General features: G+C 38.0%; 1 protein-coding gene across 3 annotated transcripts in view; it reads left to right on the top strand.

Annotated features, from left to right (window-relative positions):
• Positions 1 to 23,366, top strand: part of LOC108715740 (myomegalin) — a 102,770-nt gene that overhangs the window by 22,620 nt on the left and 56,784 nt on the right. For 2 of the 3 annotated variants that reach the window (XM_041561597.1, XM_041561598.1), the window contains exons 4-6: positions 4,035 to 4,145; positions 19,312 to 19,388; positions 22,636 to 22,759. In XM_041561597.1, coding sequence (XP_041417531.1) covers positions 4,035 to 4,145; positions 19,312 to 19,388; positions 22,636 to 22,759 — 312 coding nt within the window. Of the gene's footprint in view, positions 1 to 3,807; positions 4,146 to 19,311; positions 19,389 to 22,635; positions 22,760 to 23,366 lie in introns of those variants that run through there. The other variant, XM_041561596.1, reaches the window with a different exon arrangement.

Genomic DNA, 23,366 nt, shown 5'->3' on the forward strand with positions numbered 1-23,366 from the left:
ATGTGTGCAGGTGCGCTCCTCCAATAAGGCGAGCTGAGGCGCTTGCCTCAGGCGGCAGCGCCAGATAAGTTTCCAAGGGCGGCAAAAAGCTGCTCCTGTCACTTTAAAGAGCCGAATTTCCGGTTGCGCTCTCCGCACTAGTGTTCCTGCGAGGGAAGGGGCGGAATTTAAGGAGCGGCCTCGGGTGGTGTCTTCATTAGAATCGGCGCTGGATGTGTGAGCACATCGCAATCTCCTTTTATATTGGTGCACAGTGAGACACTTTGTGGCTTCCTTTGGGATCAGCCATGCTGCACCAATCCAAGAGCTCTGCCCCTGGAAACTCTAGGAAACCCCACTCTCAAGCTAGAGGCTCTGACCGAAGGGGAAATTAACCCTCAGGTCCCTACATGTTTATACATAGTTATCATATCACCCCTTAAGCACCTCTTCTCCAGCGTGAAAAACCCCAATTTGGCCAGTCTTTCCTCATAGCTAATGTCCTGTTGTCCGAGTGTTGGAGATCTAAACTGTACAGCATATTTTAGATGGGGCCTTACCAGAGCTCTGTACAGTGGAAGAATGGCCCTTTTAATATAGCTCAAGACCTGGGATCAATATATTTAGTGATAACATTACTTTTCAAAAGTAAAGAGGTAGATAGATAGATAGATAGATAGATAGATAGATAGATAGATAGATAGATAGATAGATAGATACAGTAGATAGATAGATAGATAGATAGATAGATAGATAGATAGATAGATAGATAGATGATAGATAGATAGATAGATAGATAGATAGATAGATAGATAGATAGATAGATAGATAGATAGATAGATGGATAGATGGATAGATGGATAGATAGATAGATAGATAGATAGATAGATAGATAATAGATGGATAGATAGATAGATAGATAGATAGATCGATCGATAGATAGATAGATAAATAGATAGATGGAACATCGACATGGACTCATTTGCTAATACTCACAAATGGTGCACCAGTGCAGTAAGTAATTTTTTTTAGATGCTGAATGGGAAAATATAGCAACCCCCTCCCGAAATCTTTTAGGTGAATGTAGAAAATAAAATAAACCTAATGTACTTTTTTACACGTACATACCTGATTCCACAAACTAAAAGAAAAACGTGATTATCTACTTTTGCTGCATGGTCCAGTTTCTTACCAGCTCACAGTGTGATAAAGCCCCTTCCTTACCTTGTTCCAACCTGAAGTGATGGATTCTGGGACTTGTGCTTTTCATTGAATCTGTGCACTACACACTAAAGCAGAAGGACATCCAAGTCCCAGAATCCATCACTTCCCAGTGGAACAAGTTCTGGGAGGGGTTTTAAGTCACTGTCAGCCTAGGAGATGTTGAGAAATGGCTCAGTGGAGCAACATGGTTTCCTTTCAATCTGTGGAATCAGGTATGTGTTTGTAAAAATAAATAATACATTTATATTTATTTGTGGTGATTCAGATGGTGTTAATGCACCTTAAGCAACTTTTCTACATAACCTGAAAAGGTGGGTGAATTTCCTTTTAATGCCTACCATAGATATTAACAGCGGGACTATAGTAGGTATTAAAACAGTGACATACCTACCTCACACCAACCCCCCCTCCCGCCAAAAAAAATCTTTGGAGGGGGCCGGCGTGCTTCTGCAATTGGAACCTGTGCCCAGCGGATCAGGAGCAGGATTGCAAGCAGGGTGGTTGTCTAGGTACTAAGGTTTCTACAACTATAGAGGAAGCAAAACCGGTAGTCATCCCCTGTTCCGCAGGGCTCCCATGACAGCAGGGTCTGCTTCCTCTATAGTTACACTACTATATTAAAGTAATAAAAAATGTAGGCCATGCCTGGTCTGCATTGATCATGCATGACTTTTTTGTCCCCCCATGTTCCATGGGAGCCACAATTTTGGGACTGTCCAACTTCAGTTTGGACCATTTAAAGGTAAAGACTGTGGTGTTTATACAAAGGGCCTGTAGGTGTCACTGTGCGCAAGAGTTATACTGTGTACATAGTACTTTCTAGACTGTTTTAAAGTATTAGAGTTGAAGTGTAATGGCTGCATGAACCCCCCTAATAAAGCACTGTTATACTCTATCCCATCCTCGTCGCCAATCTGTTATGTTTTAGCACTGTTATACTCTACTCATCCTCGGCTAGCAAAACATAACATAGACTAATAGATGTAAGTTATGTATTGCAGTGCTTCCAAGAGCATATATAACCCTGTGTGAACCCCTGACTGCCATCACAGTACGCTGGATCACCGGCTGCAGTTCCACAAACTGTTTTACTGTGTACCAATCAGGACATAGAGTCAGACAAGGCTTTCAGACTTCACCTGAGCTCTAGGTCTAGGACTGTAGACATTCAGACCCAATTGCTAGCTTGTTCTATAGACTGGTGAATTTTATCAAGAGTTGGCAATATACATGTATATAATAACAAAATGCACATGGGGGATCAGACACAGTGATGCAAGCTTCTCCTATCTGTCTCTCTCCAATGCGTATATCTTAGTTATGTCTCATTAATACAGGGCAATACAACTTCCTTCCCATATGGCGTCAATGAAACACGTTGACTGAAAAATGATATTTATGAGTGAGAGAGAGAGCTGAGGTTTTCAGATCTGCCAGTGACCTCATTCATTAATAAAACATGCTCACTGTGTAGAATATTCCAGTGGGAGAGAGAGTGAAAACGAATCCAATACCTTAATCTCAATGGATAGCGTTTCCGGGAACAGAAAAACATTTTCATTCTCTTTAAGAAGCTAGAGAAATCACCACTTCTTAAGCAGAATTGAACTACTTGTATTTATGTTATTAGTTGCTGTAAATATATATTCATCAGTACTGATCAATACAGTTGTACCCTATTTTTTTTGATACTGTAGTGTCATTTTATGACAGAACAAATTGTTAGAGAGCAGAGAGAGAGGGAGGAAAGTACATTATGATACATATCAGACAATATGGTACATAAGAGAGCATAATGTACCACACTTGCCCTGTATGGCATGCTTAATGTACATGGATATAGCTATGCAATTGCTAGAAATAGAGTTTATAGAGTAAAAATGGATTCCTGGTTGTAAGATTATTGAAATGCACGGGATCTGGAGTTTTCCGGATAATGGATCTTTCCATAATTTGGATCTTCATACCTTAACTCTGCTAGAAAATCATGTAAACATTAAGTAAACCCAATAGGCTGGTTCTGCTTCCAATAAGGATTAATTATAGCTAAGTTTGGATCAAGTATAAAGAACGGTTTCATTATTACAGAGAAAAAGGAAAGACTTTTGGATTTTCTGAATAAAATGGAGTCTATGGAAGATGGCCATCCCGTAATTCAGAGCTTTCTGGATAATGGGTTTGGGTACTGAAGTAAAATAACAGAACTAATTTGGGACCCATTCAAAAAAGGTTAAGGAATTCTGCCATGCATCTTCCTGTAGATAATCTATGGTACACACAGGTACCAGGTATAATGTTTTTTTTTTTTTTACTAAATATACTATAAGTTCTATATAATATGAGCATGACAATGAGAATGGCAGCAGAGGCTTCTCCTTGCACGACCAGCACTTGTTTTTAATGGAACATTTACTTGTGCAGAACAGTTGATGTCACTGTAGGTCTAACAGCCCTTGCTGTGTCCATGGTGTCAGCTTACAGCACTTGTGCCTGTAATGGAGTTGGGACAGTCGTCTGCTGTAGATTCCACACATATCTTCCAAGGTAAAAAAGGAAAAGCTTTTGATTTATCTCGCCACACTCCCGTTTGCATCGACAGAGCAAGAGTGTAGGAAAGTCTCAGCTCCCAGTGAGCTGACAGCTTTCCAAAAAAACATGATTTCATAGTCATGACATGCTCTTTTTTTGTAGTGTGTTTTTGTAGATTAGTTGATTTTTTTAAAAGATTTTTTTTATTTGTATATTATGTTGTGGAACTGAAAAATTGCAAGGGGTACAAGTGCCCCTATGGACCACATATCATGTCTAACGGCTACCGAACTTTGTCACAGCACCTCAATGACTTGAAAAAGGAGAATTTCAGCCTCAAGCTGCGAATCTACTTCTTGGAGGATTGCATCCAGCAGAAGTACAAAGACAGCAGCGAGGATGTCTACAAAAGGGTAAGTCCATCAATACTTCTGTCTCTACCCAGAAAAACGAATTTAAATTCAGTTATATTAGTCAGCATGTTCTGTTCTGAGCAACTGTCTTGGACTTATTTACAAGTGTAATGCACAAGCGGCAAAAACACATGCAGGGGTCATGCTTTTGTACCCACAATGCAGTATTATTTCCCACAACTCCCACTATAGCATGTGGTGCAACTTGCATCTGCACTGGTAAAACATGCAAGTTACAAGATGCGCAGACCTCAATATTGGTGAAAATATATCATTTCCTGGATGATGATATTGGAGGAACCATAGACTGCATTAAAGGGGTGGTTCACCTTTAAAGGAGCAGTTGAGTGTGAAAATAAAAACTGTGTAAATAGATAGGCTGTGCAAAATAAAAAATGTTTCTAATACAGTTAGTTAGCCAAAAATGTAATGTATAAAGGCTGGAGTGACTGGATGTGTAACATAATAGCCAGAACACTACTTCCTGCTTTTCAGCTCTCTAACTCTGAGTTAGAGAGCTGTTCAGTGAGTTTGCAATTGATCCTCAGCATTCAGCTCAGATTCAAAAGCAACAAATATGAACCATGTGGCCCCCTTCAAGTCTCTGATTGGTTATCGCAAAGCAGGAAGTAGTGTTCGGGCTATTCTGTTACACATCCAGTCACTCCAGCCTTTATACATACCATTTTTGGTTAACTATATTAGAAACATTTTTTTTATTTTGCACAGCCTATCTATTTACCCAGTTTTTATCTTTACACTGAACAATTCCTTTAAGTTAAATTTTACTATATTATATAATGGCCAATTCTAAACAACTTTCCAATTGGTCTTCGTTATTTATTTTTAATCCTTTATTTAATTTATTTCTAGCTTTCAAATGGGGTTCACTGGCCCCATTAAAAGAACAAATGCTCTGTAAGGCTAGACTTGTATTGTTATTGCTAATTTTTATTGCTCATCTTTCTATTCAGGAGCTCTCCATTTCATATCCCAGTCTCTTATTCAAATCAATGCATGGTTGCTAGGGTCGTTTGGATGCTCAATGGAACATTGCATTCATGCTTCGCTGGTAATCGGCAACTAAATTTAACTGGACAAAGCACCAAACATCATCTATAAAGTAGATGTTGCATTTGTCGTTATAGGTTTCTGTATTAGTACAAACATGAATTTGTTTTGGTGTAGTAACCCCTATTAACCAATCAGCATTTATCTTAGATTAGTCAATTACAACAGATATAATAAATTTAAGGGCATTGTTTATAATGGGTAAAACAGAGTCCCTAGAAACATTAAAATCCTCCTTACAGACCCATCTGATTAGGGATCCTATTTGGTTGAATGATCAGATGTCAACATACAATAAAGCATTATCAAGCCATCCTTTTCAACAAACGTGTGTGCCAATTGTTTCCCATCCCTTTAGATTGTAAGCTGTTGTACTTAGTGTGCATGAACCATACTACTTCACCCTGTAAACCTTATTTAATCATTTATTTCACATGCCACTAGATGTTATAATATTGCTGTAAAGTATGACAAATATATACCTGTATTTAAATAGAAAGAAATTATTATTTTAACAAAAGCATCCTTAAATGATTGTTTCGGGCAAACTTTGGGGGTGGAATTCAAGTTTGGAAAATTCTGGTGTAATTTCTTATGATTAAACTGTAAAGATACAAAATGTTAGAGACAGAAATCTGTTGATGAAATGGAAATTAAAAAACAGAAAATTACAGCAAAAAAATCTTGGCAATTTCATCTCATCCCAGAGTTTAGTGGTTGGGGTCAGTCACTGTATTTGTGCAGATTCATACTGTTCTTAGTTAGTCATACAAGGAGAGGTTGCAAGCCCCAGAATAGGCATTTCTTCAGTCTGGCAGAACAAGTGTTCTTGCTGCATATTCTGTACCATATTGGGGTGCCATGCAATTGTACTATTAAAACCCTCTGTCTCAAACTTACCAGTACTAAATATTGGTTCCTCATGTTCCAAACCCATTGCACCATATTAGTGGTCTTCCCAAGTGCCTGCCCTTATCAGTATTGGTGCATTTAGCAATAAAAGATGCCAAGTTTGTCTTGTAACTCATAGCAGATGATTAGCAGGTAGGGACCTGTTATCCAGAATGCTTGGGAACTGGCATTTTCGAGATAAGGGGGTCTTTCTGAAATATGGATGTCCATATGTTAAGACTGGTAAAAAATATTTTTTTACAATAAATAAATGAAACAAGATTGTTTTAATTTGAATTACATATACTTTATGTTAGTTGGGATCAAGTACAAGATACTGTTTCATTATTGCAAAGGAAAAAATAAGTTAAAAAAAAAATTGATTAAAATGCAGTCTATGGGAGATGGCTAATTAGCAGCTCTCTGGATAACAGATAATGGATCCTATACCTGTAGAGATTAGCTGTTTGAAACAAACATCTTCCAGTAAGGATTAGTTACAGTCATATGAAAAAGTTTGGGAACCCATCTTAATTCTTTGAAGTTTTGTTTATCATTGGCTGAGCTTTCAAAGTAGCAACTTCCTTATATATCATGCCTTATGGAAACAGTAGTATTCCAGCAGTGACATAAATGTTATTGGATTAACAGAAAATATGCAATATACATCATAACAATCTTAGACAGGTGCATACATTTGGGCACCCAACAGAGATATTACATCAGTACTTAGTTGAGCCTCCTTTTGCAAATGTAACAGCCTCTAAACGCCTCCTATAGCCTTTGATGAGTGTCTGGATTCTGGATGGCGGTATTTTTGACCATTTGTCCATACAAAATCTCTCCAGTTCAGTTAAATTTGATGGCTGCCGAGCATGGACAGCCTGCTTCAAATCATCCTATAGATTTTCAATGATATTCAAGTCGGGGGACTGTGACGGTCATTCCAGAATATTGTACTTCTCCCTCTGCATAAATGCCTTTGTAGATTTCAAAGTGTGTTTAGGGTCATTGTCTTGTTGGAATATCCAACCCCTGCGTAACTTCAACTTTGTGATTGATGCTTGAACATTATCCTGAAGAATTTGTTGATATCATGTCTGCCCCAGTCCCTGAACTAGTCACACAGCCCCACAGCATGATGGAACCTCCACCAAATTTGACAGTAGGTAGCAGGTGTTTTTCTTGGAATGGTGTGTTCTTCTTCCACCATGCAAAGCCCTTATGACCAAATAACTAAATTTTGTCTCATCAGCCAAAAGTACTTTGTTCCAAAATGACTGTGGCTTGTCTAAATGAGCTTTTGCATACAAGTGACTCCGTTTGTGGCGTGAGTGCAGAAAGGGCTTCTATACAGGCTGAGAAGGGTTCCCAAACTTTTTCATATGACTGGATATCTTAGTTGGGATCATGTACAAGGTAAAGTTATATTATTATAGAGGAAAAAAGGAAATCATGTTTACAAATTTGCTTCTAACAATAGAAGCTGGATCAGGGACAGCCAGGAATAACAAAAGGGTATAGTGAGGTACAGGCTGCATTTCGGAAATAGTTCTCACTTGTGAGTGTGGGTCTGGCTGAGACTGGTGCATATCCTGGTAATTACTACAGACAGTATTTTTGTTGACGAGTTATCTGTATTACATGATGTGGATTTGTTAGACTGCAAATAACTGCTGTGAAATCTATAAACACTGGGATATTTTCTGCTAAAATAAAAAGGTCCTTAGCGGGCCTTATGGGACCTTGCCTTAAATCTGAAAAGTGAGATCCAATCCCTGCTCACAAACACTCACATATAGTAACATCAGTTTTTGACAAATGGTCTTTATATTAAAAGATTAAAACCATGTGCTCTGGTTTGGCTGTCAGGGATGCTGGGATTTATTGTTTGATAACAGCTGGAGAGAAATCACTGCATTACAAAGAGCTTTGCAGAACTATTGCCCTAGGGCGCAGAATAATATGGGCACAGTGAGCCCCGAGAGTAGAAAAAAAATGACTTCTAATTCTGTTGTTGTAAGTTTATATATTATTCTTTGCTCCTCGCTAGTTAATAGGAAGCAGTAGAAAAAGTAGCGCTAACAATAAATTTGAGCATTACAGAGCATTTCTTTTTAGATGGGGTCAGTGACCCCCCTTTTGAAAGCTGGAAAGAGTCAGGAGAAAAAGGCAAATTATTTATAAACTACAAAAAATAAGGTGAAGCACCCCTTTAAGGAGATAGTGACAGTCCAAACATCCTTCCCAACCTGCAACTATTGGTGCTAATAGGCAGCCTCACTTTAAATTAGGGATGCACCGAATCCACTATTTTGGATTTGACCCCGAATCCCCTGAATCCTTTGTGACAGATTCGGGCGAATACCGAACCAAATCTGAATCCTAATTTGCATATTCAAATTAGGGGCTGGGAAAGTGTGGAAAAATTTTTTACTTTGTGAGGAAAAGTCACGTGATTTCCTGCCAGGCCCCTAATTTGTATATGCAAATTAGGATTCAAATTTGGTTTGGCCAGGCACAAGGCTGAATCAGAATCCTGCTGAAAAAGGCAGATGAAATCAATTAAATTTGCTGCATTATTTCTGAAATAATCAAGTTTATGTTTACTATCCTTCTCTCAGCAACTGTTTCTCTTCATTCTGTTTTCATTCAAGAGTTGGGTGTCAGATGAATGATCCAATATATGTGAGGGGGGGCGGCTCCATTTGCCTAGAAGATGTATTAGAGCTCACTCTATTAAATCACTAGAAATCCTGTCTCTCTACATGCAGAATTTGTGCAAAAGGCAGTTATTTTGTTAGATTTTGTTTGTACTGGAATCAGTTATTTGAGTGAACTCTAATTCATCTTGTAGACAAATGGAGCCCCCCCCTATAAGATATATTGGATCATTCTTCTGACACCCAACTCCTGAATGAAGAGAGAATGAGGAGAAACAGATGCAGAGAGTCGAATAGTGAATATAAACTTGATTATTTCAGAAACAATGCAAACTTTATAATTGATTGTATTTAGAAAGTTTCTTACTTCAGTATGAGGAAGCTTGTACTAAATTGTCATTTTCACGATAGTTCCCCTTTAAATAAATACACCTAAATAGAAGCAGGTATAAAAACATTTTATATCACTCCACAGTCTTTAGTGTGTATTGATTGCATGGAGGCATGGGCATATAACAACATGTTTGTCAGAGTTACAGTACATAATAGTAATACTGAGCCTCAGTTATGTGCATCTGTGCCATGTCCCTTCTCTGTAGTTAGAACCTTCCCAGTTGCTCAAATTTCAGATTATGGGTTTCTACAGCTGCTGTCACATATGAATTCTAGTGATGGCCAAATTTGGGACGTTTCGCCGAAAAATTCATGAATTTCCCGCGAAATTTGCGAAACAAAAAAAATTTGTGAAACAGCGCCGGCATCCGTTTTTTGACGCCATTCACCATTTTTTTTTGACGCTGGTGAATTTTCGCTGACAAATTTTCGCAAATTTATTCGCCGGCGGCGAATCGTGGGAATTCGGCGTGATTCCCGCCTGCCGAATAGATTCGCCCATCACTAATGAATTCCACTAAACCTGCCAGGGAGGATCTGTCGGTGGAAAGTCTACAGAACCTGCACTGTTGCAACTCAGTCATTAGCACCATCAGGCCCTGTAACAGATACCTATGATATTTTTCTTATGGGGCTGAAATGCAGACTAGTTTATTGCACTCTTATATCAAGCAATTTAAATGGAGGCACACATGCCACCTAAAGAAATATGAACAGGTATGGGACCTCTTATCCAGAATGCTGGGTTTTAAGGATAAGGGGTATTTCTGTAAATTTGATCTCCATACCTTAAAGTGATACTGACACTAAATAAGGTATTTCAAAATATTAATCTACATGAAAAGTTAAGGTGGCCATACACAGGCAGATAAAGCTGCCGATAACGGTCGTTTAGACCAATTTGACATCTTATCAGCCCATGTATGGGGGCTTCCGACGGGTCTTCCCGACCGATATCTGGCCACGATATAGATCAGTAAGGTTTGATATTTACCCGACCGACCCGTCAGAGCCCCTTGGCGTATCGTAATTCGATCGTTACGTTCGATCGTTGCCATACGTTCGAACGTTCGAATTACCCCCGATATAGCCATGTTGTTAGTGGCATATCGGGGAAAGATCCGCTCGTTTAGCGATGTCGCCAAACGAGCGGATCTTTGAGTCTATGGCCAACTTTACCCATAGGTCACGTTGATCGTTTTTTTGCTGATAGTTCTGCTTTTGTAAGTAATTGTTACTTGAAGTTCCTAAATCTTATTTATCGACCTGACTCTTCTTTCAGCCTGTCAGTTAGAGTTTCTAATGCTAACGGACTCCTGCTGCACAAATATGGCAGCCCCCTCATAGGGAAAAAAGGGGTTAAGAAAGGTAATGTAAAAGCATCAGGCAAATACTTGTATGGCAAAATTATAAATAGCATTTAAAGATAATATTATGATAGATATTAAAAAAGTTTTTTTTTTCTGGTGTCAGTATCTCTTTAAGTCTACTAAAAATTATTAAACATTAATTAAACCCAATAGGGTTGTTTTGCCTTATAAGGATTAATAATATTTTAGTTGGGATCAAGTACAAGGTGCTGTTTTATTTTTACAGAGACAGAGAAAGAAGTAAATCACTTTTTGATTATAAAGTATTATGATTATTAGACTAAAATGGAGTCTAGGGGAAATGGTCTTCCTGTAATTCAGAGCTTTGCAGATAACAGGTTTCCAGATAATGAATCACATATCTGTATTAAATTATACATGCTTGCCAGTTGGTAAAATAATTGAAAAACCTCATCCTCATATATTAAAAAAAGGATAAAGGTCTAACTAGTTGGCTGCTGTCACTGTATGCTGACTCAGTGTCGGACTGGCCCGGCGGGACACCGGGAAAATACCCGGTGGGCCCCGACCCTAGTGGGCCCCCGCCGGGCCAGACCCCCTCCCCCAAACAGTTTTTTTAATAAAATAATAACAATATTTTTTTTTGGCGCATCGCAGCGCCGTCTGCGCATGCGCGCCTAGCGCCGTTTGCGCATGCGTGCCGAGCGGTGCTTCACTTCAAGTAGGTAGCGGGGGCCCTGCACAGGAGTCCCGGTGGGCCCCGGGCCCCCCAGTCCGCCCCTGTGCTGACTTCTATTAAAATGATCTGTAGAGATCTCTGCATCAATTACTCTGATTTTTAAAGGAAGCTGCTTATCCTATGGATTATATGCTGTTTACAGCGCTTTAGCTCTAGTTCTGTGAATGAGAAGAAGAATGGGTCAGTGCTGACCAAGGTCAGAAATAATCTTCAAACTTTGTTGTCGCTTCAGGTTAAATCTCAGGTTACCACTTCCCTTAATGAGACAGATACTTTCTCCCACTTGTAGCTTCTCTGTCAATAAAGTTTTGATATTACAGCTTTGGGGGTCTCCTTTGAACTTATTGGGCCAAACAGTTACAAGTTAATTATGCTATTTCCCCCTATATGTATATTAAAAGCTTTGTGATACAGTTGATGTAGATTGTCATTTTGGTAAATTAGGTGCCCAAAACCTCTCAAACAAGGATTCAGAAAAGTGCATTTTTATTGTCTCATTCCAAAATTTAGTATGGAAAATAGAGTTCAATCAGGGAACGATGCTACCGCCCCTCCACCGATCCACACTTAGGGGCATATTTATCAGGGGTCGAACTTTCATATCAAAAAAATTTCAAAATTTGAATTCAAAAAGACCAACCGAAATTAAGTCGAAGGTTTTTTTTTTTGGTCGAATAGGTCTGTTTTCAATCGAATAGGTCCGTATTCGTCTGAATTCGAATTGAATAGAAGGAATAGTGCAGGTTTTAGATGGCAAATGGTCGAAGTCGAATTTTTAAAGAGACAGTACATGATAAATTTCAATTTTCTAATTTTTGATTTTTTTTCAAATTCGAATCGAAATTGGACTATTCCCTAGTCGAAGCACACAAAATAGCTCTAAATTCGGATTTTCTTCCTTCGAAAATTACCCTCAAACTTTGAGAAATCTGCCCCTTAAAATGTAAGTGTTGGAACAGTCAAAGGTGTCAAACAGTCAAACAGTGTATTGAGATTATAGCACTCGAAATTTGGAATTCGAATTTTCACTTTTTTTTGTGAAATTCGACTAGGGAATAGTTAAAATTCGATTAGAATTTTTTAAAAAAATTTGAATTAGATTTTCCAAATTTATCATATACTGGCCCTTTAAAAATTCAAATTCGACTATTCTCCACCTTAAACCTACCAAATTTCTGGTTTAGCCTATGGGGGAAGTCCTGGGAAAATTGCGTTCTTTGCGTAGAAAACACTCAAATTGAATTCCATTCAAGTTTGCAGGTCCATCCCATTCACCCGAGTTTGAAAAATTCTAATTTAAATTAGCTCTCTCCTACTTATATTATATCACTACTCTACATGTCAGATTCAGAAGGGACTTGCATTAAAAAATATCTGCATAGTAAATACCGTACATTTAAACTGTGAATGGTGTTATTGCTGAGTTGGAATATAATTCAGATAAGCTACTGTAGAAAAATGTAACCGTCATCTATCTATTACTAAGGTATAATACAGAATGTAGATGTCATATTCTCATGTGTCTTCTATGACACTGACTTAACTTGAATAGTGGAAGAGTGAGGTTTGGGGACATTTATGAAATTTTAGAATGATTGTATTTTTTAAAGCTGATTTTATTACTGCAGACATGGCCTCTATCTTTTCTTTGAGATGTCACTTTTCATTAAAGCAAGAAGTGGCTGTAAGGCATTTAGCTCCTGTAAAGCTTGCAGTGTGCATTGTGGTTATAGCCTTATAGGCATCAATAGGCTTAATGTGAGGACTGTGAAGTGCTGTGTGTTCCTTGAAGCCTGTAAACCTCAAATAAATTCTTGTAGTTTAGGTGTAGGATCAGAATACTTGGATTATAAATCTGTTCTATTAGCTTTGTGCATATTATGTCTTAGAAAATGAAATTTATGGAAATATCCAAATCTTAAAAAGTAATTGCAAATCATCTTTTTGGTGCATTTACACATGCAATATATTGAAGGGGGAATATCACGAAAATCAAAATTAAATATAACCAATTAAAATGACTGTACCATTTCTACAATAATTAAATGTATCTCTCTATATTCTTCATACAGGAGTTGGGTGTCAGATTTTGATTGGCAATCAATTTATCTTTAGGGGCTCCCTTTCTTAGTAGATGTATTAAAGCTTACTCAAATAACTGATTCCAGCATAAACAAAAGCTAACAAAATAACTGACTTTGGTACAAATCCTGAATGTAGAGAGGATTTCTTGTGAGCTCTAATAAATCTTCTAGGGAAAAGGAGCACCCCAAAGGCTGTATTAGACCAGTCAATCAAACTCCCAGCTGCTGCATGATGAGAGAATGTAAAGAGACAGAAACTGTGTGGGTGGGATAGCGAAGAGTAACCTGATTATTTCATAAATGGTACAGACTTTTTAGTTGATTATATATTATATATATTGATCATATTATATAATATACATATGTTTATTTCAGTATGGTGATGCTTATACATGTATTCAGTTTTAAAATTGGATATAAAATACAGATATTAATGCCAAATTCATGGTAGACATTGTGTTATACACAGTTAATTACTCCACTTGACATAGAAATAGAAACCCACCCTGTTACTAAGCCTCAATAAATTGTTAATGAGGGGACATAACTCAAGGTTACAGAGCTCAAGTACAGTTTTAGGTAGGGGTATTCGTATAAATACTGCTCCCCCTCACAAGCCTCCAAGAAGATAATAAAATCACAATATATAGTTAATTTTGCTAAAGCTCTCTGTATTGCAAATAGTCCATATATTTTAATTGTGCCTTGGCCCTTGCAGGGTCCCGTACATTTTACTCCCCAGCAGCTGCAGGGTCTGCTACCCATGTTGTTATACCTTTGGTCCGAGAAGTGAAATCAGTTTAAAAATAGATGATTGAAACTGATCAGTGGATATACATCATAGCAGTTCACACCAACTGTACCAGGATAAGATTACTATTCTATTGCCAACATATTAAACCTTACAAATGGCCTGGGATTAATAAGAAGCTAAAATTAGTTTAATCACTGTGTAGCGGGCAGTGTTATAAGTTGTAAAATCACTCTGCAACCGGTAGCTCTTTCATGTGTTCCTTGAAAGTCAACTAACTGGATGTTGCAGTCTATTAATAGTGTGCAATAATGGGGTCAGATTTCTATTCATATGAGTTATTGTGTAACACTATTATCAGCAAGCCATGTTAGCTACACTGGGGTAGGGATAAATTCAGTTTCTTTAGGATGCTTGAGGTCCTTATTCCACAATAGCACTCCATAACTCCCACCTACTATGCCTCAGATTTACCAAGTTCACATTCCAATTTACCCAGGACATAGAAAATCTGGCCAGGCCATCTCCTTTACTTCTAAGCCACACTCTTTTTCTCCATAGTGAAGTTATGAGTGTCTAGTGATGAAAATCAGGACTGCAGGGTGTATGAGATTGTTCATTTATAATGTGCTATTTGCTCCCTTGTTACCCCTGGGGGCATTAAGCAAGGAGTCAGGAACCACAATAGGTATCACTTGCAATTTGCAGTAGGGATGCACTGAATCCACTATTTTGGATTCAGCCGAACCCCCCGAATCCTTTGCAAAAGATTTGTCCAAATACCAGAACCGAATCCAAATCCTAATTTGCATATGCAAATTAGGAGTGAGAAGGGAAAACATTTTTTACTTCCTTGTTTTGTGACAAAAAGTCACATGATTTCCCTTCCTGCACCTAATTTGCATATGCAAATTAGGATTCGTATATGGTTCTGCCAGGCAGAAGGATTCAGCCGAATCCGAATCATGCTGAAAAAGGCCGAACCCTGGTGGAATCCCGAACCGAATCCTGGATTCAGGAACCACAATAGGTATCCAGATGTGTTATTGTTCTTAATATTCTTCATGGTTCCAGTCACTACAAATTCACTTTCTAATATTACTGGACCTTACCAACCAGATAGCTGCTGAAATACTGAAAAACTGCTAAACAAAAAGCTGAATAATTAAAAAAATATACAAAAAATAGAAAATTAAATTAATGTATAGTGGACAACTAAGACCCAGCTGGCTGCCACAGACCTCATATCATGGCACCTGCTCTTTGTGTGGTTTGTAGTAAAAAAAACGAAAAACAAAAGGCTTATTAATGTCCTCTGCAGCCTGTGCATGGTCACACCAAAAGTTGTGAATTGGCAGCAGCATTTTAGCAAATGTGTGATCCCTCTGCACCCATCTACACACAGGGTGTGAAAATGATGAACATGCTGACATCTGCTCCCATATCTATACAGGGAGTGACAAGGGTGCAGACAGGAAGAAGGAAGAATAGGACTCCATTCCCTGGGCCAGATATACAGTAATTAGCACTGTTACTGAGGAGAAGCTGCAATTAGTACTTCCCTTATTGCAGGTCTCAAAGGGTTTCCTATTAACATATTTAAAGAGAGGATGATTAGGCTCCCTGCTTCTGATTTAAGTTGATGCAAATTAGAAATGTTATGACTTTCACCCTCAAGCTTTTGCTATACTATATCCTCCTTTCTCTGTAGCAGGAGTTGCTGCCATGCTGGGAAATATAGTCCATCAGTCCTTAGAGGGCAACAGTTCAAACATTAACGGTGTAAGCAGTATACAATGTTTTAGCACTTATTAGACTATTAGGGGCAGATTTATCAAGGATCGAATTGAAAATTAGATTTTTCAAATTTTGGTTTATTTTAGTGTAATTCGACTAGGGAATAGTCCAAATTCGATTCAAGTTTAAATAAAATTTGAAATTCGAAATTTATCATGTACTGTCCATTTAAGAATTTGAATTCAACTATTCTCCATCTTAAACCTGCCGAATTGGTGTTTTAGCCTATGGGTGACCTCCTACAATCAATTTGGAGTCGTTTGGTGGACCTTTAAAAAATATATATACATTTTTTTTGTTAAAAAGCACAAACTCGGATTCGAGTTTGCAGGTGGATCCTATTCACCCGAAAAAATTCCAAAGTTTTTAGAAACTCCTATAAAGTCGAAATTCGACGCTTGATAAATATTATTGTTCTTGTGCAAGGAATAATTTATCTTTAAGAGCCTGTTAGGCTAGTATCCATCTATGTGCGTTGTGTAATTCTGTTACTCATGATCCATCCTTGGGACATAAAAAGCCTGGGGGAATACATTACTGCTTATCAGAATTTATATAGAAATCTATATAGAAATTGATTAAAAGATTTGTCTTGATGGACATTTATTTTTTTCAGTATCAGCTACTTGTCACCGTGTTACCATATGAAAAAACAATTCAGTTAGCATTGATTATTGTATGGCTATCTCGTTTTACCTCTAACAGTAATAATGTTTATTGTTTATTATTATTTTGCAAGCTGTGCTATCTGTCCAATTTATCACTACTGTATTAAAAATGAAAGATAATAAACAGGGTCATTGATTGTTAGAGCGTTAGGTAGATCCTATGCAGGCGGCAGTCCCCGTTGGTAAATTACACAATGCATATATTTTAGTGGAGTTATGCTGTGATCCCAAACCCAGCCATAAGCACGGCAAAAGCACAGGTTTAATGGTTAAAGGAGTTGTTTACCTTCAAACACCCTTTTGGCAAATTATTTTGAGGTTAGTGGGCACCAAACGAACATAAATGTAATGATTTTTCTGCTGACCGGCCAGAAAATCGAAAAATCTGGCAGGTTAGAAAATTTTAATCATTCACAGTGAAATGTATCCATTGACCAATTATTTGCAGGGCCAAGAAGGCAGCTACCCACAGTTTTCACAGCTTCAACTAGATGATATTAGACAAATCGTACATTTAACAATCGTTTCAAGATAAGCTTGGTCTTACAATAACAATAAGATCTTGAAAAAAATCTTAACGTCTATGGTCGCCTTTAGAATTGATACAATAGTTGCTAATATTCCACTGAGAAATGTATCAACTAAATGTATCAACTAAATGTAGCAAATTGTAACAGTTCAGATGCTCCTGGATCACTGAGCTGCCAGACTGAAACATCAGAGACACGAAAATTAAACTTTAAACCTAAATTTTCGGAGAACGGTTAAAAATAAAAGATGGAAAGCAATTGAAAAAAATCTATGTTTATGGTGAACAATTTAAAAACAACTGAACAGAAATAAGTGTTTGGAAGGTAAACAACCCCTTTAATAATTATATCTTCTAAATCTCATTACAATGCAACATTTAAGAAACTAATAAAGAGATGCATAAAGATCCCATCATGTGTGGGAATTATCTATATGTTATGTGCATCAGTGGCACAAATCATCTGCAGTGTGAATATATGAAACACTCTAGAGCAATAAGAGGAGTGAATAAAACAGCAGCCACTTGTCCTGTTCTGGCACTGCTTATTGCTTTCACAATACTGTAATTAGTTATAATAGGAGCAGTGAACGGAGGCTAATAGATGCATCTGCTGGACTGACTCCTGGCCTGCCTGTAGAACAAATGGCAGATCTTCTTAAGTCTGTCACTTCTGTGAGCTGTGAAGAGCTAGATAACAAGAGTTTCCGGCCATGTAATGTGTGTGCTTCTCTTCAGAATATATTTTTTTATGCAGGGAAACAAATCATAGTGTTCTTAATTTTGAAAATGTTACAGTCTGTGTTATTGCACATCTTAAATATACTGTATCTCCTGCTAAGTTCGCCATACAAGCCAAGATTTGGTCAAGCAGTTTGGAAAATTTTAACCATACTGTCAACCATCTGGGAATGTACCGCAAGTAATTAGGCTGGCGGATTATCCTGTGATCCTAGTAGACTGAGCATTATCTGTCCAATTTTTCAAATTGTTCATATTCTCGATATTACTAGAAAAGCTGGTCACTTCTATGGTAACTGTATTCATGGATTCAGTGGAGTACCATACGGATCAGCTCTTATAGGGGCACCTTTATTCTTGTGTCTGTGTCCCTTTCCTTCTTCCCAAAGAGTAGCAGTTATTCTGATTTATGGTTGAGACCTACAGTAAGCTATCTCTAGAAAAGGGTGTTCTGTTTCCGTAGTCATGGATCAAGACCCATATTACACATTACTGTAGCTTTAAGCTGCCTTTTGTGGATAAATGGTAATAAAAGCCTGTTTGTGTTGGGCATGAGGTATCCCTTTAATCAAAGCCACTGGCATAACTAGAATGCACCGGGTCCCTCTGCAAAAAAATCTTCAGAAACCCCGACGTACTCTGATCCCCATCCTCCCACCCACTTTCCATCCTGCCTCTGTGGGAGAGGCTGGGGAGCAGGCCCGGATTTGCGGCAAGGCCGCATAGGCCCGGGCCTAGGGCGGCATGCCGCCCAGCCGCATTATGGGGACGTTTGCGTCCCCGTTCAACTACACCAGCTGCGCCGGCGTTTTTTCGCTGGCGCGCTGGGAAGGCGGGCGCTAGGACCACGCGGCCGCCTGGCCGGACCGCGCGGCCCAGGGGCGGCCAGAGAAAAAATCCGGCGCTGCTGGGGAGGAGGGGTTTTTAATTAGCTATTGCTAGGAAGCAGACCCCACATTCCAGTCTCCCCTGTTCCTCAGGCCCCCCCTGCAACTGCGGGATCCAGGTCCGGACTGAGAAAGAAAATAGGTCCTGGCATTTCAGGTACACAGAGGCCCAATTGGCCCTCACCAGCCCACTAAATACTGACTTTCTATGGCACCTTATAGCAGCCCCTCTGGCATTTGCCAGAACCCACAGATTGCCAGTATGGGCCTGGCGGGATCTACTTCCTCTATAGTTACACCACTGATCAAAGCACAACATTAGTCAGCATGAGGGATGTACCGAATCCAGGATTTGATTTTTTCAAATCATTGTCTATGCACTTCCGTGCAGCTGCAAATGTGCTGATTTGCTCGGGGGGGGGGATGCTGCATTGTGGGTAGAAAGCTTGCTGATTCGTGTCTGGCAATTGCACACTGCGCTGCATTTCTAAATGATCCTTTTATTGGTCAACCTGCTTATAAATTACCAATTTTGATTAGGGAAAAATTTCCAGCGCCCCAAATAAAATAAGGCCTGCTACCAAGTTGTTTTATTAACAGTAATCTTCTTTTTATCCACAGAATATTGAACTTAAGGTGGAGGTTGAGAGTCTAAAACAAGAGCTTCAAGAAAAGCAGCAGTTTCTGGATAAAACCTGGTATGTCTTTCTATGCAAATCTAGGTTTCTGCATTTGCTGTTAATGGAACATGCTGTATATATTTCGATGTTTCACTACCATCTGGCAACAATTTTCCTGGTGAGTGCAGTAAAAAGGATACTTGATTCCAGTGATATTAACTGGAAATTAACGCTGCCAATCTAGTGGTCAGCTAAACGATTGATTTTTGGCATATTCTCAAAGTTAACCTTTGCACTGGAGTATTTTAACAAATCAAATCAGCTATAACGTTAGGTAACATTTTGCACATGGAATTACTGCTTTTTGGAAGCGCCTTTTCCATAAAGCAATCTGAAATGGTATATGTGTAATTGGACAAGAAAGCATGAGTTTTTTGAGTAACCCAGTTCTGTGCCATTGGGTTATCTGGTGTACCCAAGGTGTAACTGGTCTAAAAATACTGTATTGGCATCCTCTAAGATTACAGAAATATGTGAGAGGAGAGGGGAAGCCCAGCATGGAAATGAGTTAGGAAAGAAACACATGAGTTGATATTTAGAAGGATCAGATGGCTAAGGCTTACTAGGAGAATATCTGCCAACCTTCTGCTATAATGTTTAACCTTATTTGACCTATATACAAATGTGCTTTGGAGCAATTCTAAATAAATTGGGCTGTGTTGGTCAGGGGCATAACCAAAAAGTGGCAATGCCCAAGAGCAAAGTGTTATGTGTCTCACCTTCAACTACTGCCTTAAACCATATGGGTAATGGTCAGATAAGATATAACTACAGGTTCCACACCCTGAAGGGGTTTGTTTATTCTCAAACGCTAAAGACAAACTCTATTATCTCTGCATAGTTGTATTTATTAATATGGGATTGATCATTCGGCCAGTTCTTTGATACATTAGCGGATACATTTTCCCAGCTCTACTAGAGAAATGCCACAAACTAATGTTCAGTTGCATTGGTTGCTCAGTTACAGGCTTCAGTAAATCTGGGGGGAGCATGACCACTAAAAACTAAATATTCTGCAGCTGCTGCCAAAGTATCAACTAATGTATCAGATTGTAACTGTTAAGCGACCTGTCCTTCTGGGAAGCTTGAAAGAGTGGGCAACGTATTTTATTTCTAAAAAGTAATTTAAAGCTTTAAAACTAATGAAGATTTCTGAGAACACTATTCTAAGCTCTTTTGTTTCTAGTATTCAAGATATTATTAGTTTTAAACTGCTAATATATTGAATTTGTAACAACAGCACCACCTGCTGGACAGTTAGCTCATTGGATTAAAAATGTATTTCCATAGAGGAGTCATCTATGTGTCTGTTCAGTTCTCTGCAACATTCCTTTTCTACAGTAAGTCGAAACGAACAGCAGGTGGTGGGATTGTTTCAAATTAATTTATATTAAAAATTTCCAATATCTTGAAAACTAGGAAAACAAGAATTGAAAAAGGTGCTTAAAAGAGCACTGAGTGATTTTAAATTAATTTGTTTTGAGGGTTTACATTTCCTTTAAAGCTTAGAAAAAAATGAAAATAAGCAAATGACAAAAATCATTATTTTAAGGGACTGACTGATTAACATTCAAATTTGAATTTTTATCACAATTATTATTTTTTGTGTACCAAAACTAATTGAAATTGGAGCTGTCAAAACTCAAATTTTAGAATTTATTTAATGTGAAAATTGTAAAAATTTGGCATCTAACAGCTGCCAAATTTGTAAGTTTGGCAAGTTTTTTAGTTGATTCAAATGTTAATGTAGAATTAAAAAATGTGTTTTATATTTCAAAGTTTCAAAAAAAAGAAGGTTATATATAGGCAATGTTTTTCTTTTAAAGTCTATGAAGAATAACCCACCTGTGGAAGGTCGTTTGGCAGCTCTTTCTTTAATGTATGAATATACTAAAGAAAGTTATAGTCACTGTGGGGTACCGATTGTTAGACACCACTCCAGTGAATAAAAATAGGACCCCTTGTAAATATGGCTTCCCATGTCCTTTAAAGTAGAATAAATACAGTATCAAAGCTACCTAAATATGAATCATGGCTCTAGTGTCAACCTCAGTAATGGAACAGTACAAATAGCTTATCTGCATTACTCCTGTGGAACGCTTCATGCCATCAGGTTGTTTTCCCACAAGCAGGAAAGTTAAGCCTTATTAAAGCTGGTGTCAACTATTAAGGGCTAGGTGGTTACAATTATCTGCTATTTATAGTTTTGATTAGATCATGAAGTTGTGGGAATTGAGGATGTTATGTCCTTGCCTGCACCCAAATCCATATTTCCCTTAACATTAATCAAGGTAGTGAGATTATCCGAGAAAAGTGGTAAGTGATATTGCCTGTTCCTAGTAAAATGTATTTTCATCAACCCATTTATGTGACCCACAAAAGCATGGAGTTTAAATAATGATTAATAAGTCATCCTAGAATCATTAGCAGTCTACAGCAGCTCTCACCAAAATCATTAAGAATGATCAAAGACATGAATTTTAATGTTTATCGTGGATAAAAAACGCACTCTGCATGCACTTTATTCTTCCTTCTATTGTGAAATTAGCAAATTGACGGAAACATTTTAGAATCATGCTTTATGCCAAAAGTAGACCTAGGGGCAGATTTATTAAGGTTCAAATGGTAAATTAGAATTTTCAAAAAACATTTTTTGGTCAAAACTTACAAATTCAAATTTAAAAGCGCCAACACAAATTTGAGATTTATCACACCTTGACCCTGGAAACAATTCTAATTCGAATATTCGCCACCTAAAACCTGCCGAGTTCATTTACAAGTCAGTGGCAGAGGTCCGTTTAAACAAATTACCTTACTGACATTCGAGTTTTTTTCGGAGGAAAACTCAATTCGAATTTGATTCAATTTTTCTGGCCATTTGTATTCGATCGAATATTAGACGTTCAAGTTTCTTCATAAATAACCTCCCATTCGAGTTGTGAGTACATTCGAATTTAATATAGTTAAGAAAAATTCACATAACTTCGAATTTCGACCTTTGATAAATTTGCACCAAAGTGTGCCTCGTATAAACTCAGTTGCATGGGATTATCATTGTCAGTATATCAGCATTAAAAGAGGTCTGTCGGCCTAAAATGAGATGGAATATTGGAGCCTCTGTCCATTTGTCAGTTAAGACAGTGACTGCTAAGATGTTTGCACCGAGGCAAATCAAGCTGGTAATAGGTCAGACTCCTTTTTTGCTTTGTAGGATAAGGGGACAGTGTATATTGTATTAATATCTTTTACGTTGTATCTTCCTAAGGGCTGCTGCAGAAAACTTGACCAGCTACAATGAAGCTGAGTTGCGACGGCAGTATGAGCAGAAGCAAGAGGAGACCGAACAAGTCCAGGAACTTCTGGAGAACAAGATCCAGCTTCTTCAAGAGGTGGGACATGATTGTTTTAGGTGCCACTGGCACTGTTTTCCATGTTTGAGGTTCAACATTTGGTTAGAGCCCCCTTGGCTTGTAAAAGTATGGTAGATATATCATAACTTTCCCCTTTTCATCCACAGTTCCATAAATATCTTGGACAGAACGGAAGTGTTCGCCCAAAATCTTACTAAAATTAGGGGGCCCATTTACTAACAATGGAATTGTAATTTCTTTGGTGGTTTTCCTATATTTCTAAAAAGCTCTAAAAATTCTATATTTATTAAGTGAAAAAAAAAATGAAAACCTTTAATACCAAACTTCACAAAGTAAAAAGTGCCATAAAGTGCTATAGAAGTCGGTGAGAGTGGTGCTGATCCTAATACATTTAGGGAGTTACAGTATTTATCAAAGGTCAAATTTTAGAGTTATGTAAATTTAACTATACTAAACTCAAATGTATTCACAACTCTAATGGGAGGTTATTTATGAAAAAACTGCAATGTCTAACATTTGATGGAATAGGAACAACCTGAAAATTCTAATTGAATTCAAATCGAGTTTTCCTCCAAAAAAAAACCTTGAATGTCAGGAAGGCTATTGACATCTTCAAATGGTCCAA

The sequence above is a fragment of the Xenopus laevis genome, chromosome 4S, assembly GCF_017654675.1.
Source record: "Xenopus laevis strain J_2021 chromosome 4S, Xenopus_laevis_v10.1, whole genome shotgun sequence".
NCBI lineage: Eukaryota > Metazoa > Chordata > Amphibia > Anura > Pipidae > Xenopus > Xenopus laevis.